General features: G+C 34.8%; 1 protein-coding gene across 1 annotated transcript; it reads left to right on the forward strand.

The window, feature by feature from the left end:
• On the forward strand, positions 5,112–6,689 carry LOC105160534 (transcription factor TCP19). The gene has a single exon (XM_011077959.2). It carries the CDS (start codon positions 5,438–5,440, stop codon positions 6,485–6,487), a length of 1,050 nt encoding a protein of 349 aa, XP_011076261.1. The 5' UTR covers positions 5,112–5,437; the 3' UTR covers positions 6,488–6,689.

Here is a 19,172-nt window from a genome sequence, read left to right on the forward strand (position 1 = left end):
ATTTTGAGATAGTAGACCAAAAGAAATGTAGAATGCGCCTAAAAGTATAAAGCTAGTCAAAATGACATCATTACGTAATGAAAAATTCTTATTTTAAAATAATTTATTAAATTATAATAATTAAAATTTTGAATTATACACCAATTATATAATAAATAAAATATATAATTAATAATTAGTTTAGGTACTGCTAGGTGGTTGAATTTTTGGAAAAGGTTGCTATTTGTCTTTGTCAGGGTATTAAAGTTGAGTTGCACCTGTCATATTGTCAGCGGTGGCAAGTTCAGACACACACTATTAGCGGTTTGAACCAATGCAAAAGTCACAATTGTTCACCAAACCAATGATACAAGTCATGATTCACTACTTTTTTATTTAGATTTTCTCACAACTATACATTTGGATGCCAAAACCAAAATTTAGTAGGGAACAATGCTAAATACTACAATTGAAAGTACAATATTTTTACATAGGTTTCTAAACTATATCTCTACTAGTATAAAGTCCGTGCCAAGGCATGGGAAATATTTTCAATTTTAATATTGACTATAATAATAAATATTTAAAAATGTATATTTATAAGGTTGCATAAAAATTATTTATATTTATACTAATGTAAAAAGATATGCACTTTTACACTCACAAACGGCTGTTAATAACACCACACTATCTTTTTTTAAGTAAAAAATACTCTTCATAATAAAATAATTAATTTATTCAACTTTTTAAAATTTATATTAATTGATCAAATACTATTTATTTATTTATTTATTTTTATTAATATAATGTACTGGCTTATATATTTTGCTCTTATTTATAATATAATTTAAAATATAAAAAAATATTTATTATATAGATGTAGGAACGACGTGCCACAACGTTTAGTAATAAAACTACTTCTATGCAGTGGTTCTAATAAAAATTAGATAAAATATTTATTTTCTGGAATTATTATTAATTATTTAGAAAAATGTCCAGAAAATCATATATTCTTATATTTTTCTTAATTTGATCATGGTTTGCTTATGTTACAATATTGTTGGTGGATCATAGTTGTGGTCCACTTTATATATTTTGTCTTTTATGAATATTGATACCTTGATATGTGCTACTTACATGATATCTCTCTAACTGTAGATATAAAATATCCCAAATTTTAAAAACTACATTTTTGTTTTGAGTTTTATTTCATGCTAGTAAAACTCCAAAATGTTATTATCAAGTGAGGAGTTAATCTGTATGATTTACGTCCACAAGATATTATTTGATTGGTTAGGTTGATGCATCGCAATCGAAAAGTCGTGAGTTCTATTTCAATTAATGTAGGTGTATGCTTACTTTTATAATGATTTGTTGTTCAATTGTTTCGTTTGAACGTATTTTTTTATTTAAATTATTGATGTATTTACTCATTCATTATGATGTAATAAATTGCATAATTTAAGAAATATATATATGTAAGATTTATTAGTTAGAGTGGTAATCTCCCGAAAGAGAAAGTCCTACTATAAGTCTTGAATTGACTACTCTAAACCTATTCGTCGAATTACTTTCATTTTAAGTGAAATATGGTGGATTCTCCATCAATTCGTTCTGTCTTAGGTAATGCCAATTGAGCGAAATAAGGAATCTTAGACGAAAAGGCGAAGATACCTAACAGAATAAGGTTTTTCGCTCTAGTTGGGCAATGCAAGGAGGCCTCTTTCACCATTCTTTTTAAATGAAAAAGTATTATTAGTTCAGTTCGGTAGAACATCCCTCCCTCTGTCTTTTCTCGCTTTGCTAATCTTGCTAGCAGACGAGGGTGAATGGACTGGCTTCTTAAGCCCTTTTTCTATGCGTCGGTGACCTATATGACCAACATAAGACTCGACTTATAAGATTTACGGAGGTTTAGTGAATCCCACGCCGAATCTCCCTATCATTTTCTACCCTCTCGATCACTAGTCATAACGGCACATGTAAACCAAAATAGGTAGTAGAAAAAAAAAAAAAAAGCCAACAGCTTCTGTTCTTAATTTAAATAATTTTTTAATTCAATTATACGTCAAAAATAAATTAGTGCTTCATACGAGAAAGACATTTCTCCCCAAAATTTATCTTTAATTTGTGAGAAATTGGGCCCCAGCCCATCTTCTGACTTAATGGTGGCGCACAACAACCCACCAAAATAGTGGTAGACTAAGTACATATGATGTTAACTGTCGTGGGTCATCCAATGTTTTCGCCTTCAATATAATTTGAGTTTTGGTGGAGATGTTGGTTGTGTCCTGACTTTGGCAAGCAATTCACAGAATTTCATTTAAATTAAGATAAATTACAAGTAGCTCCCAAAAGTGATCATAATTTCCTAATCTATGCATATATCTGACCATGGATTGTGATAAATACATGAACTTAGATCGTATATAACCAAAGCTTTGTTGTCGAGGATGTCCTTACACAACAATAGATACTTTTCACTCCCAAGAAATTATTTATTTCAATAAAGAGATTTGATGTATTATTTTTGGAAGCTGTTATTTCATAATAGTAAATATGTTAAAGATGGCTTTGTTGGTTTAGGTTTATATTTATCTCGTATTTCAAGAATGTAAATGATCCCACTTAAATTCGAGGTTTTTGTGAGAGTAGTCTGGATCGGGTGTTCTGAATTTGAAAAAAATAAGTACATTAGGCTTGTTGGAAGTCCCAAACTAAGTATTTTCGATGTTTAAGTCAATTTGAAAAATCAAAGAAAATCTTATAAAGTGATATGAAAGCAATAAATAATGTCCGTTAATTGAAAAGTGTTGGGATATTTATGGAGTCAAATGTCTGTATTACTAGAGAGCAACGTGACGTGATTTAGAGCTCCAAAGTACAAAACTGATTAACAATCGGGAGTCAACGTAGCTAGGTTAGGCAAAATGGGTTATAGCTGGACCCTACTGGATGCGGATGCTAGCCAAAAGTTGTAGTTTTGCCTTATCGAAGGAGGTATATTATACTACAAAAAAATATGGGATTTTGGAATGATTTTTTTCTTTTTCTTTTTTTTTCTTTTTTTGTCTTTAGAACGATTTTCAGGACACAAAACTTATTTGGAGTGGATTTTGAAATGGTTTTGGAACGAATAGAAATCCATCCTTACAATTGGTGTTACAAAAATATATAAATTGTTATAAAAAAACCATTCCCAGTTGGGAAGGCAATTGTAACTGTCCCCAAAAATCGTTCCTAATGTTGAATTTATCCAAAAAAGATTTGTTTTTGAGTTGAAATGGTTATGGCAGGTTTTGGAATGAATAAATTATTTTCTCGGGGAACTTTGGAACGAGCTTTGTAATACTCATGCCTGAATTTTGAAACTGTTTTTATTTGTAAAATGGGATAAATTTAGGAACGGATTTTGAAATTATAATCTAACACGGGTTTAGGAACTATTTTGCTTAATTAGGAACGTGTTTGTAAAACTGTTTTAGTATTGGTATTAGGAACAATCATTCTTAATTTGGAAGACATATTAGAGACTGGAATAACAATGGTATTTAGAACGATTATCTACTAGTTTGGAGTACCTGTTTGAGATGGTTTTAGAAATGGTATTTGAAATGATCCGTCCAATTTAGATTATAATTATAGTACGATAATAAATTAGAAAAAATAATGTATATATATAATCTGTATATTATTTCAATGATTGCATGAATGTAATGCTAGGTTCAATCTAATTTAGGGGAAGGAAAATTCTTATCCGAATCAAGTTTGATCGAACTAAGTCAATCACACAGTAAGTATTCGTACTTGTTATGTGATTGATCACTTTTCTTGAAGTGTAAACCAATCACATAATAAATATATTATGCTTACTTTTTAATTGATTCAAGTTCAGCCAAATAAGGCCTGAATTCGAATTTTTCGAGAGGGATAATACATTTATAGCATGTGTTGAGGAAGAAAATAAAAATAAATACAAGATCAGGTCCAAAATTAGGTAAATTTCATCCTGTGAATTGGTAATTTTGACCACTTGAAAAATAAAGCTCATTGCCTTGTGTTTTGTGGCTTTAAATGCAATTAATTTTGACCAATCTCATTACATTTCCTCTCCATCTCAATTGTAATATTATTTCTATAAATCAATTCAAACATTCCTTTTCCTTTTTCTTACATTTTCATTAATAAAAAAATAATACTAATAATTAGTGCATATTAATTATTGATAATTATAATTCATAATATTATTGATAATATTATAGTCAATTCACTCAAAATACATTTATACACATACCTTTCTACTACAAAATTCCGTTTATAAATCTTTCATTCACATATTTGCCAAATTATTGGATCATCACTAAAAGTAAAATATATCCTTTTTTTTTACTAGTTTATTTACTTTTATGTAATAAGAATATTCTCTCGTTGAGACTATCAACAGTTGACCAACTATAGAAGAGAGAGAGAGAGAGAGAGAGAGGAGAGAGACGATTCCTTAGAGAAAGAAAAAGAAACAATAAAAAGTTCACATAGTACATAACTTTCCGTGACCAAATGGAAGTCGCATGGATCTTATAAATCTAAAATATTTCTTACTGTACAGGATATATTACAGTTTTGATATGATTATAAATATTTTTTTTTATAATTTATGATCGTCTAACAATATCTTTTTATGACAGTCTATTACATTGGATATTTATTAGATAATTATTTGTTTTAAAAAAATATTTATAATTTTTTAAATATTAATGAAAAATTTATAATTATGGCACATATCAAGAGAACTCATTTTAATTCACACTATTATATAACTTAAAGAAATATATAATTGGCTGTAAGTGAGTGCCGCATGCTGCATTCAATCAAAAATTAAATAATTGTTTTAAATTAATTAACATTGCAATCCAATTATCAAAAGTACTATTGTTGACCCATGAAATATATAATAAGTATTTTCATATCACATTGGCTAATTAGTAACTTTATAATAAATATTTGTTACAAATGCAAATAAAAGATTTGGATTTGTGATATGAAATTTACCAAAGTATTTAAAAATAAATTTGAAACCAATGAAGTATTTATATGATTCTTGTTCAACATTTGTCCAAATATGGGCCATGATTATAATAAGTGGGCAACCCGCACCCATTAATTGGGTTGTTGGACCACCCACATTTATAATGGTGCAACTCTCCCCACTATAAGATAACCCTAGCAAAAACCCACCCAAAATCCCTACATATAATCTGGTAACTATTCTAACCCCTAAATAGGTGGGGCCCACGACGTGTCACCATCCTACGGCCCCCCTTGAGCTCACCAGCACGAATGACCGTCGATTCTTGTTCCCCCACACTATATAGGTTTTCTTGGGGGGTCCCTCTTTTGCTCCCATCACCCGTTAGATAAAAGTGGGTCCAAATTTTTCTCCTCCAAGAAAATTATACACATGGCCTCAATTCTCCCCCAACACCGCCACCACCACCCCACGCACCACCAAAATCTTGAACCCCGAGAAGACGATGTCTCCTCCGCCGACCCTCTCCTCCCCAATGAATACACAATCGCGGCTGTTGACGCGGTCGAAACTGACCCATCACCGCCGCCGCCGCCCTCTGATGGTGCGCCCCTTTTGAAGGAGGAGCCGTCGGATATGGAGGGGTCCGTTCAGGATGGAGTGAGCCGGGCTCCGGAGACAGCGCTGGTGGCGGCGCCTCCCCCGAAGAGGTCGAGCAAGGACCGGCACACGAAGGTGGAAGGGCGCGGCCGGAGAATCCGGATGCCGGCGGCGTGCGCGGCTCGTATATTCCAACTGACGCGGGAGCTCGGCCACAAGTCCGATGGCGAGACCATTCGCTGGCTACTAGAGAGGGCTGAGCCAGCCATCATCGAGGCCACCGGCACCGGCACCGTACCCGCCATCGCTGTCTCCGTGAACGGTACGCTGAAAATCCCGACAACTCCTACTTCCGCCACCGCCTCCGCTCCTGAAACTCCTAGAAAGCGGAGAAAAAGGGCTTCCAACAGCGAGTTCTATGAGGTTAATGATGCTTCCAGTTTTGCCCCCGTCGCACCCATTGCACCTCAAGGGCTAGTCCCGGTATTTCCTAGCGGGACATTTTTCATGATCCCTCCTACTGGTGGAGGCGCCGCGGGCCCGTCGAGTCAGCCTCAGTTCTGGGCCATACCCGCCACAGCAACACCAGTTTTCAACGTCGCCGGGCGACCGATATCTAATTTCGTGAGTTTCGGGGGTGGGAACGGCGGCGTGTCGGAGAGTGAAGTGGGGACGAACAGCAATAGTGGGAGCGGCGAAAAGAAAGGGTCGAGGACGATGGGAGGAGCAGCAAGCAGTTCAAGTTCATCGATGAGCACAAGCACAAGCGCAACACAAATGCTGAGGGACTTCTCCTTGGAGATTTACGACAAGAGGGAGCTTCAGTTTATGGTGGGTTCTGCTTCAGGGAATAACAATCAAACCCCATCGCCTAAATCCTGAAGAAAAGAATGGGGGGCTGAGAGAGAGAGAGATTAGGGTTTTAGGGAATTCCTGAGTTGTGATTGTGAAACAGAGAACCCACCCTTTTTTTTTCTGTTTTCATCCTTTTCTGCTTCTTCTTCCAACTACTTTTAGTTAGCCTGTTTACGACTCCCTCCCTCCTCCACCTATGCTTCTGTAAATAACTTCATTTTTCTGTTTCTGTTTTTTTCTTTTCTTTTTTGGTTTTGGATAATTATAAAAAGATGAGGTCGGATTTAATTCTTTGTGTCTTTCACAACTAGTAAAGAAGAATCTTATTGCAAAATGAGTATTATCCCCAACTCAGAAATTCCTCCAAATATTGCGATTTAATAATCAATCTCAACTCTCACTGAATCGCAGAGTTTTAGTGGGTTGATAATGCATAAAATTGAAATTGGGGAGATCCAACTTTTGTCGAAATTCAAACTCGAAAATGGTAATGCAGAAAATGGCAAAATTAATAATCAATTCGCATCACAGGGTCACTAATAAAGAGTAATTTAAATTGATGGTGAGAATTCATTAATGATATTGGTGGTGGTGGCCGTGGCTGCCTCATTCCTTAGCTGTAGGTTTAGAGAGAGAAAGACCTATGAAAAGAGAGACGGTGAAATGGAGTTTCAATTATAATATTGGGCGATACATTAATGTAATGTACATTGTAACTCACTGCTTTCCACTGCAATGGGAATTCACACGTGTGGGCCCCCCTCCCATGCTTATTATGTTTTTTTTATTATATTAATTCAATCAATATATTATGACCAACACCATTAATCAAAAATTATAATAATTTTTTATTTAACTAATGTATTAATACGATAATAAATAAATTATAATAATATTCACATAAAATAAAATAAATATTTATATATTTCTGAATTTTAAATTTACAATTTTAAACTTATTTATAAAACATCAATACTAGGATAAACCATCATTAGTCACACAGTTATTTCATCACCTCAATAATTAAATTCTTACGAATTATAATAATAATTTTATTTGCTAACAATTATTATGTGAATGCCAAATTCAAATTTGTTTTGAGGTATATGACTTTCAATCCCATTTCCCAATATTTGGAGTTAGTTTTAACGCTAGATACTATTATATTTTAATAATAGTTGTTGATATAAATATTTATTTGATATTGATGATTGGTATATAATTAATAAAATTAGTGGTTGTTATTAAATATAAATATTTATATTCATAATTATAATTAATTTACTTAAAAATATAGAGAATTTGATATTATTTCAAAACTAGTAAAACAATACTAAAAATAAATAAAATTATAATTGTTAATGAAAAATCATATCAGTCAAAAACTCTTATTATTAGGGGGTTGGAAAAACAACAACACAATGTCAATAGTAAGGCACAATTATTAATTATGATTGAGACAAAATATTCGTATGAGTTATGAAGGTTGCAAAAATTATTACGAGACAGTAATTATAGTTCGAACTGAATATTTTATAATGAAAAAAATAAATAAATAATTTAAAAACTAATATGCAAGAAATAAAATATTAAAGTTCAATTAAAAAAATACTTTCGTCCATATCGATTCTTCTATACAAAGATATTATTTTTATAAAATAACTTTTACTAAAAAGCATAATATGAAAAGATATTCATAGAAAGATAGCAATGCGGTGAGTCATGGCCTCGTGCACTCCAAATAGATTTAAGTGCACGTGAGTAGAGGCGATGCACGTGCGCGTGGTCCACCGCTTAGGGTGGGGAGTCATTGCAGAAAAAAAGTTTTATCCGAGTTCAATGGGGGCCACCAGTTTTATAGCCATGGGTCGGAATCGTGTGCGACTCTCGAGGCAGGCGCGTGGTGGTCCCTTTGCTGCTGCTGCTTTTTGGAGGTAGGTGGGGTCCCCATGCGCGGGGGACTCAGAAATCAGGAACGACGAGGTCCTGACACGCGTCCTCTCCTTATCTGTCATTGGGGGTAATCGTCTTCCCATTGGATGGCGACACATTGCCAACTTTTGCTAGTGCGTAGGGATTGAACATTTTAGTTTTTCATTTTAATATATGACTTTTGATATTCATGATTAAGACTAGTAACATGTGGCACACGTTACATGTGTACATAATTCTTAAAAAAAACCTTATAAATAAAAAAATATTTAACTTTACATACAAAATGATAATTTAATATTAAAAAAGATTAAAATATAAGACCGGAGACGAAAATAAAGATATATGAGAAAATTGAAAACAAAAAGAAGAACTACCAAAAGATAATTATGAAAATACACGTCAACAATTTTTAACTTACCAATTATAATATAGTATAGATACTTTTGGTTTATTGAATTTAGCAGATTTTTTAAAAATATATAACTAAAAATTGATGTAAAATATATCTACTTTAATTTGAGCGAAATAACTCAAAAATAATATTTGTTGCACTCAAAACTTAATAATGGCAATTGATGCTTGACTCATACTTGTGCTTACATGTGGTTTATTATTTATCAGGTAAAGAACTAATCATTCACCTGCCCAAGTTTTTGTTATTTTTCTGACTTAAGGTACTTATGAGCAGTTTTATACATATTTGAGTGGTAACAGTTTCTTAGTAATGTGATTTTGGTATTGCAGAAACAAGGATATTAGGCCTATAAGTTGTTGAATTTGTGGTGTTGCTCGATAAATAGCACAACTGTTCCTGTGACTCTTCTTTAAAAAGTGAATGATTCTTTTAATGGAAGGAGACACTAGCTTTAACTTTTCGTAAGAGAGGTAAGTTTTATGAAAGTAATCAAAATCTATTACAAGTTTATATGCTAACTTTGTTAAAGGTTGAGACGTCTTATATGATTTATGTTTCTTGTCGTTTGGGCATTTGCTGAAATGCCTTAGTAAATACAAAACTAACCTAGTGCTAATTGCTTTCTGTTAGCCGTCCCATGTATTCATAGCATTTTGAATTTTGGTTTACTTTCTAATCTCATGTTACTTTTGAGCAGTATGAGTAGTTGGATTACTTAAAGGTACTTTTCTTTTCTTTTTTTTTTTGTTTTTTATTTTAAGGAATTGAATGCACTTTTCTGAATTAGGTAAATTGCAGGTATCGATTGCAGGAATTGAAGTGCAGGCGAAGAAAGAGGAAGAGTAGGAAGGAGATGAGGATGAGGAGGAGTCACCATAATTTAGATGATGATTCTTCTGATGATTCTGCTGATCTGCGGCATAAAAGGAGGAGTAGGAAGGCATATTCAGACTCTGATTCTGACGTCAGTGCTTCAGATGATTCGCGAGTGTGTAGGGGCAAGAAGCAGTTTGAGAAGAAGAGCAGGAAACATCACCATGAAGAGGACTAACTTCTACAGTGGGTGATATGTGCTTTTAAGGTTCCTCTAAATTGCTGTTAAGTGTGCCCTATTCAATCTTTAATCTGGTGGTTGATGAGCTTCTTATGAAAACCACTTTAGCTTAGTGGACAATACATTAGTTTGGTGCATTTTCTGTTTTTCAGTTTGATGTAATGTATCATTTTAATTACTTTGTTCTTCTGGTTGTAAGAATTATTATATTTATTGAGTATGCTATGTGTGATTCCCACATGTGATGGGTCCTATTAGTTGAAATATTGCAATAATGCTTTTGAATTTTATTGAGTTTAAAGTTGTTTTACTTGTTGGTTGTTATTCAATGCTTTGGGAGAAGCCTGCCTTTGGCCATCAAGAAGAGCTTAACTATTGCTACTTTTTTTAACCCAGTGCTATTAATTGGAGCAAAGAAGGTTGCAGCATTTCCCAGTGTGTTTTATATATGTAAATGTATTAGGGCAATGATTTTGTGATTAATATTATCTAGTTTCTGAATCAACCTCTCTGAAAATCATGATCTGGTGTAGTAGGTTTTTGTTGAGATCATGATGTCAAGGTATATATTTTTATATTTTCTAATCAGCTACTGCATTTTTTTTTTCAATTTTATCGACCACAAACTTGAGAAGTTTTGCTGAATGATGCCCCATCCTTGTTCCGACTTTTTCATTTCCTTGTCTATGCATCTTTTGTGTGTGTGTGTGTGTGTGTGGGTGGGTGGGGTGTGTGTCACGGTAGAACATGTTTTACTTCCATTTTGAACATAAAAGAAGTGAGGTGTTGCTTTTATCTTCTATGCCAACGAATGCCATTTGCGTCTTGTTACATTTGCCATTGTACTTTAATTTCTATGTCCTCATTTCTATCTGCACAACTCTTTTTCTCGTGCAGGATGTCACCTTTGTTTCGCCATATTTTATGCTTATTTACGGGTGTGTATGTGTGCGTGCGTGGGGTGTATGTGTGTGTGTGCGTGTGTGGGGTGTGTGCGTGTGGGGTGTATGTGTGTGTGTGCGTGTGTGGGGTGTGTGAGCGTGGGGTATGTGTGTGTGTGTGTGTGTGTGCATGTGTGTGTGTGTATTACGGTAGAATATGTTTTACTTACATTTTGAACATAGAAGAAGTGAGGTGTTGCTTTTATCTTCTGCTTCAACGAATGCCATCTGCGTCTTGTTACATTTGCCTTTTTCTTTTAGAAATTCATTTCTATCTATACAACCCTTTTTCTCGTGCAGGATGTCATCATAGTTTCGTAATATTTTATGTTTATTACGGGTATTGTGTGTCTTTGTGGTCTAAAGTTGTTTTGCCTGTTGGTTGTTATTCGATGCTTTGGGGGAAGCCTGCCTCTGGGCATCAAGAAGAGCTTAACTATTGCTGCTCTTTTGAACCCAATGCTATTATTGGAGCAAAGAAGGTTGCAGCATTTCCCAGTGTGTTTTATATATATAATTGTATTAGGGCAATAATTTATGATTAATATTATCTAGTTTCTGGATCAACCTTTCTGAAAATTATGATCTGGTGTAGCAGGTTTATGTTGAAATCATGATGTCAAGGAATATATTTTTATATGTTCTAATCAGCTACTGTATTTCTTTTTCAATTTTATCGACCACAAACTTGAGAAGTTTTGCTAAATGATGCCCCATTCTGGTTCCGGCTTTTCCATTTCCTTGTTTGTGCATCATTTTTTCTGTGTGAGTGTGTAGGGTGTGTGTGTTTGTTTCACGGTAGAACATGTTTTACTTCCATTTTGAACATAGAAGAAGTGAGGTGTTGCTTTTATCTTCTGCGCGAACGAATGCCATCTGCGAATTGTTACATTTGCCGTTGTACTTCAATTTGTAAGTCTTCATTTATATCGATACAACCCTTTTTCTCGTGCAGGATGTCACCTTAGTTTCGCCACATTTTATGCTTATTTACGGGTGTGTGTGTGTGTGTGTGTGTGTGCGTGTGCGGTGTGTGTGTGTGTGTCACGACAGAACATATTTTACTTCCATTTTGAACATAGTATAAATGAGGTGTTGCTTTTATCTTTTGCTCCAACGAATGCCATCTGCATCTTGTTATATTTGCCTTTCTTCTTCAATTTCTCAGTCTTCATTTCCATCTACACAACCCTTTTTCTCGTACAGGATATCACCATAGTTTCGCAATATTTTATCTTCATTACGGGTATTGTGTGTCTTTGTGGTCTATTTATGTCCTTTTTTAACATTTTATGTGATTGCATGGATGTGTATTCTCATTTTTATTTACCTCATATGAAAGAGTACTTATTGAAATGAAGAGCAATAACAGGGCAGAAGAGTGTGCCTTGTCCCTCTTCTTTTTTTCTTTCAATATATATCATTAGCAAGAGTGGTATTGGATTGATTTACTTTACTAGAGGGGATATAGTGAGAGAAAATGAGTGGAGAATTGATAAAATCTGATAAATGACTTGGGTGGTTATGATTTGCTAGCCTATTCTTGTATTGGTTGCCAGCGAGCAATTCAAAATATTGTAGTTTTGAACCCTGACTTTTGTGTGTTTAGCCATTTTGATTTCGTTCCTGCTAATAACGGTCTCTATAGTTTTCACCCTTGAATCACATGGTAGTTTCTGTAGCATCACCTTGATTTTTGGGTACTTGCATGGAAGAGGGAGAATGGTCATTTTGCTCAGGAACAGTTAATCAATTATATATGATGTAGCTGATGCTTGACTCATGCTTGTGCTTACATGTGACTTACTGTTTATCAGGTAATGATCTTCACCTGCCCAAGTTTCTGTTATTTTTCTGCCTTCAGGTGCTTATGGGCAGTTTCATACATATTTGATTGGTAACAGTTTCCAAGTAATGTAGTTTTGGTATTGCAGAAACTAGAATATTAGGCCTATAAGTTGTTGAATATGTGGTGTTGCTCGATAAATGGCACAGCTGTTCGTGTGGCTCTTCATTAGAAAGTGAATGATTCCTTTACTAGAAGGAGACACTAGCTTTAACTTTTTGGAAGAGAGGTAAGTTTCATTAAGTAATCAAAATCCATTATAAGTTTTTATGCTAACTTTGTTAAAGGTTGAGGCGTCTTATGTGATTTATGTTTCTTGTCGCTTGGGCATTTGCTGAAATGCCTTAGTAAATACAAAGCTAACCCAGTGCTAATTGCTTTCTGTTAACCGTCTCATGTAGTTATAGCATTTTGGATTTTGATTTACTTTTTGATCTCATGTTACTTTTGAGCAGTATGGGTAGTTTGATTACCTTGAAGGTACTTTTCTATTTATTTTTTGTTTTTCCTTTTAGGGAATTGAAAGCACTTTTCTGAATCAGGTAAATTGCAGGTATAAATTGCAGGAATTGAAGCGCAGGCGAAGAAAGAGGAAGAGTAGGAAGGAGAAAAGGACGAGGAGGAGTCACCATCATTCAGATGATGATTCTTCTGATGATTCTGCTGATCTGCGGCATAAAAGGAGGAGTAGGAAGGCATATTCAGACTCTGATTTCGACGTCAGTACTTCAGATAATTCGCGATTGGGTAGGGGCAAGAAGCGATCTGAGAAGAAGAGCAGGAAACATCGCCATGAAGAGGACTAGCTTCTATAGTGGGTGATATGTCATGTGCTTTTAATGCTCCTCTAAACTGCTGCTAAGTGTGCCCTATTCAATCTTTAATCTGGTGGTTCATAAGCTTCTTGATGAAAACCACTTTAGCTTAGTGGACAATGCATTAGTTTGGTGCATTTGCTGTTTTTCAGTTTGATATAATGTATCATTTTAATTGTTTTGTTCTTCTGGTTGTAAGAATTCTGATATTTACTAACTATGCTATGTGTGATTCCCACATGTGATCGGTTCTATTAGTTGAAATATTGCAGTAATGCTTTGGAATTTAATTGAGTTTAAAGTTGTTTTGCTTGTTGGTTGCTGTTCGATGCTTTGGGGGAAGCCTGCCGGTGGGCATCAAGACGAGCTTAATTATTGCTTGCTCTTTTGAACCCAGTGCTATTATTGGAGTATAGAAGATTGCAGCATTTCCCAATGTGTTTTATATATGTAATTGTATTAGGTTAATGATTTTGTGATTAATATTGTTTAGTTTCTGGATCAACCTCTCTGAAAATCATGATCTGGTGTAGCAGGTTTCTGTTGAGATCATGATGTCAAGGAATATATTTTTATATGTTCTAATCAGCTACTGCATTTCTTTTTTAATTTTATCAAAGACTACTTATTTCTGATATAAAAGACTACTTATTGAAATGAAGAGGAATAACAGGATATGAGAGTATGCCTTGTTCCTCTTCTTTTTTTACTTTCAATATATATCATTAACAAGAGTGGTCTTGGACTGATTTACTTTACTAGAGGGGATATAGTTAGAGAAAATGAGTGGAGGATTGATAAAATCAGATAAATGCCTTGGGTGGTTATGATCTGCTAACCAATTCTTGAATTGGTTGCCAGTGAGCAATACAAAATGTTGTAGTTTTGAACCCTGACTTGGTGTGTTTAGCCATTTTAATTTCCTTCTTGCTAATAGCGGTCTGTATAGTTTTCACCCTTGAATCAATGGTAGTTTCTGTAGCATCACCTTGATTTTTGGGTACTCGCATGGAAGAGAGAAAATGGTCATTTTGCTCAGGAACAATTAATCAGTTATATTTGTTGTAGCTGATGCTTGACTCATGCTTGTGCTTACATGTGGTTTACTGTTTATCAGGTAATGATCTTCACCTGCCCAAGTTTCTGTTATTTTTCTGCCTTCAGGTGCTTATGGGCAGTTTCATACATATTTGATTGGTAACAGTTTCCAAGTAATGTAGTTTTGGTATTGCAGAAACTAGAAGATTAGGCCTATAAGTTGTTGAATCTGTGGTGTTGCTCGATAAATGGCACAGCTGTTCGTGTGGCTCTTCATTAGAAAGTGAATGATTCCTTTACTGAAGGAGACACTAGCTTTAACTTTTTGGAAGAGAGGTAAGTTTCATTAAGTAATCAAAATCCATTACTAGTTTTTATGCTAACTTTGTTAAAGGTTGAGACGTCTTATGTGATTTATGTTTCTTGTCGCTTGGGATTTGTTGAAATGCGTTAGTAAATACATAGCTAACCCGGTGCTAATTGCTTTCTGTTAACCGTCTCATTTATTTATAGCATTTTGGATTTTGGTTTATTTTCTGATCTCATGTTACTTTTGAGCAGTATGGGTAGTTGGATTACCTTGAAGGTACTTTTCTATTTCTTTTTTGTTTTTTTTTTAAGGATTTAAAGGCACTTTTCTGAATCAGGTAAATTGTAGGTATAAATTGCAGGAATTGAAGCGAAGGTGAAGAAAGAGGAAGAGTAGGAAGGAGAAAAGGACGAGGAGGAGTCACCATCATTCAGATGATGATTCTTCCCAAAGCATTTATCTGATTTTATCAATCCTCCACTCATTTTCTCTCACTATATCCCCTCTAGTAAAGTAAATCAATCGAAGACCACTCTTGCTAACGAGATATATTGAAAGAAAAAAAGAAGAGGGACAATGCACTCTCTCCTCTCCTGTTATTGCTCTTATTCCAATAAATACTCTTTCATATCAGGTAAATAAAAATGAGAATACACATATATGCAAGTACACAAAAATGTTACAAAGGACATAAATAGACCATAAAGACACACAATACCCGTAATGAGCATAAAATATTGTGAAATTATGGTGACATCCTGCACGAGAAAAATGGTTGTGTAGATAGAAATGAAGACTTAGAAATTGAAGGAGAATGACAAATGTAACAAGACGCAGATGGCATTCGTTGACATAGAAGATAAAAGCAACACCTCACTTCTTCTATGTTCAAAATGAAAATAAAACATGTTCTACCGTGACACCCACACACCCACACACCACACACACACAAAAAAAAAAAAAAGACGCACAGACAAGGAAATGAAAAAATCGAAACAAGGAGGGGGCATCATTAAACAAAACTTCGCAAGTTTGTGGTCGATAAAATCATACAAGCGTGCATGCACTCGCACCTGAACAAAGAGATTGGGGTCAAGAGATGTCGACTGGATTTGGCAGCGCGTCACCGCATTCATCATGTGCCCCTTCCTGAGGATTCAAATTTGAACCCTCCTTCTCTTTGCCTCAAAATATCTTCTCATCACTTGCTTTTACTGTGTTTTTCAACCACGCGCCACTCTTATTGCGACGGACTCAACCCCAAAAAAAAAAAAAAAAAAAAAGTTGGAAATAGAGAATTTTCCCTTTTTCTTTATTTGAAGATGCATGAACTTGAAATTCTCTCTCCCTCTTTCTTTTTTTTTTTTTTGTAAACCTTAGATACATGCACTTGAAGTTAATCAAAAAATGTAATTATATTAATTAGGGTCTCAATCCACACTCCTCGTCTTGTTAATCTTATGTGAACCATGAATTAAGAGTTGTGATGCTATCTTGGAATTACATAAATGCAATCAAAATTCTTATAAATAGTAATAATGGTCAAAGATCTATACCTATTTTATTCAGATTGTATCGATTTTGCTTCGACTTATTCTAAATTGGGGTATGTACGGAGTTTTGATGACCACATAGTCATTTTGAGATTGATAATTCACGTCTAATTATAATTCAAGAATGTTTATAAATAGGGACAATTAGACTTCATTTTTAAAGTTTTGTGCAATTATACGAAAACTCTCTGTGGTTTGAAAAAGTATATTTAGTACTCATGCTATTTGTTTTCGTCTAACAAATATATCCTTCAATTCGTCAAATTCACTGAACTTGACGATATAAGCAAAAAAAAAAAAAAGTGAATAAAATTCGTTATATACCTCTAATTGACTTATTACTAACTTATTCAAATTTATAGCTTGCTTGATGATCCATAAACGGATGCTACATCAGTTCGTAAGACATACTTGACGTCTTTAACTCACATTCCTAACTCCGTGCAGCATGCACTTGTCGCCATGAACATGCAATTCAGACGTTCCTTTAGTAGGAGGTACCTAGAGAACTCAGAAAAGTAGGTAACATAAGCACAGTACATGTACAACTACGAGCATTTAGTATTGAACCAAGAAAAAACATCATGGTCGTTTATCAAACGAGGTGTTTCTGGTGCATGGATTGGTGCTTGCTCAAACAACTGTGAAGAGATTCATTTTGTTGTTCTTGTGTCGGGGAATTCAAATACATCAGTGATCTAAAAGTGAGCTCAAAATTCTTGCTAAAATTTCAGAACAACGCACAAGTTGGAACCATCCAAGAAGTCACATGAATTTGCTATTATGGCTTTGATCTTAGTTCAAACACTTCAATCAAAGTGAATTCCCTCTTGTCATATTGTTTATTGCTTAACTATATTTCAAAATCTATGACATGTCTGCTGATCTCCTTCCTGGATATATCTCTTCGACTGTGAGGTTGTGAAGTGAAAGGTACTCAAAACATTAACTATAGGAAGATACACCGACATCCATAGGGTATATGTTTATATATATGTGTCTGTGGAGAGAGAGAGAGCACGGTTACAATATCAATAACAGACAAGAATGAACCTCAGCAACCAGAGCATTTCTTGGATCATAAACTACAGTCTCTCCTCCAACCAGCTGATGGGCAGTCATAAATTCGAATACCACCAGATGTATGGCTGTCATTACCATTCACCAACATCAACACTTTCATCAAATTAACAACGAGAAAACAGGCCTTTTTCGGTGCAAATGAAAGATGAGCAACATTCTTCTCCCCTGAAGAGGCCCATTATTTGTCCACTAAAAGAAAATATATATACTTCGTTTTCACATACGACGTAAACGAACAAAGAACAAACTGTTAAATTAGATTAGCTATGCACAACAAGCAGTGATGTTTAGCATCAGAAGAGACCACATTTCTGTAAATGCAACTAAATTTGGAATGTAATCGAAGCCTATAAAGTCATATAAAGGGAAATAGTGGTGTATTAGAAGCAAAAACTCCACAGACCTGTAAAATCTAACATTTGGATTCACCCGTCTGTAACTTTCCTCTGATCTTGCAGCCCGGAAAGGAATTGTTGAGCCCAGACTCCCATATTGCATGTGCAAGAACAGGATCATTAATAGATATTCGATCGTTGTCTCTGTAAGTTTCTCCTGTCCTAGGACCCAAGCTGCTTTGGTGAACAAAACAGCTTGCCTCAGCAGCTTTCTAAGAGGTGGAATAGAATAACCCGGTTGAAACGTAATGATCTGACATAATGCACTGTATGTCCTGTAATAGGTCTCATTCTACTACCCTTTGCTGGAAGTCGTATGGCTATTACCTTGACAGTTGACACCAAAGGAGTTCGACCAAATGCTTTGGTTCTGTCCTAGTTGATCCTAATTCCACGTTAGGAATATATTGATTTTTCCCCAACAAATGGATAAATGCCTTTGATTCAGCAGAACTAAAGTAGTTCTGAATCTGATCACCTTAAACCAAAAGGTTAACGGATTATCTGTCACGTCGAACTTTAGCTTAGAAAAAATGTCATGCTCCATGATGCAATTTTAACACACACACACACACACACACACAAACCATTTCAGTCATTGCAGTTGAAACCATGAAAGGTAAGACAATTACAGAAGACAGAGAATGTATCCCCACGAAATAACACAATTCCAGAGCTGGTAGCTCAGAACCAGAAATTACTGCTAAAACTAAAGCATTCTTGATCTTATGCACATTGCATAAACAAGTTACACTTCTTACAACCAAAATTTTGGCAAAAACATGCATTTTGAAACACACAAACACAATGACAGGAACCATCCAAATTCTACTGAAAAAAAAGAACCCATTAAAGGATCACGGAAACAATAGTCTTGGCCAATCTCAATCAAGTGCAAAATAAATTTCATCCAAAAGAATTCATATCGAACAGGCAACAATACACTATACAGAAAAGTGAACGGGCCGTACAGCAAACAGATGATGATCTTTAAGGCGAGTGATTTAAAGATCATCAAAGTTGGTTTTGATGGATGGACGTCTACTCTGTTTCGGCTTTCTTGTTTGCTTTTTTCCTGTCCCCCATATTTTCTCTCTGCTATGGGCCTTAAAGGAAAGAGTTCATCTTTGATTTCAACGGGCTGCGTGGGCCTCAATGGACCCAATTCATCTGTCGTTTAGCTGTTAGAATTTGGCAAGGGAATGTCGGGTTGAGAATACTTTGGGATTCAAGAGTTCTCATCTTTTACACTTTCTACCTCTAGTCTCCACTAGGCACGGGAACTGGACCATTTCTCGATTTATGCTTATAGTTCATGCTATCTTCT

This window comes from Sesamum indicum, linkage group LG4 (assembly GCF_000512975.1).
Source record: "Sesamum indicum cultivar Zhongzhi No. 13 linkage group LG4, S_indicum_v1.0, whole genome shotgun sequence".
NCBI lineage: Eukaryota > Viridiplantae > Streptophyta > Magnoliopsida > Lamiales > Pedaliaceae > Sesamum > Sesamum indicum.

Excerpts from the sequence above, each read along its gene's own strand:
- LOC105160534 (XM_011077959.2), top strand. The coding sequence starts at position 5,438 with ATGGCCTCAATTCTCCCCCAACACCGCCACCACCACCCCACGCACCAC.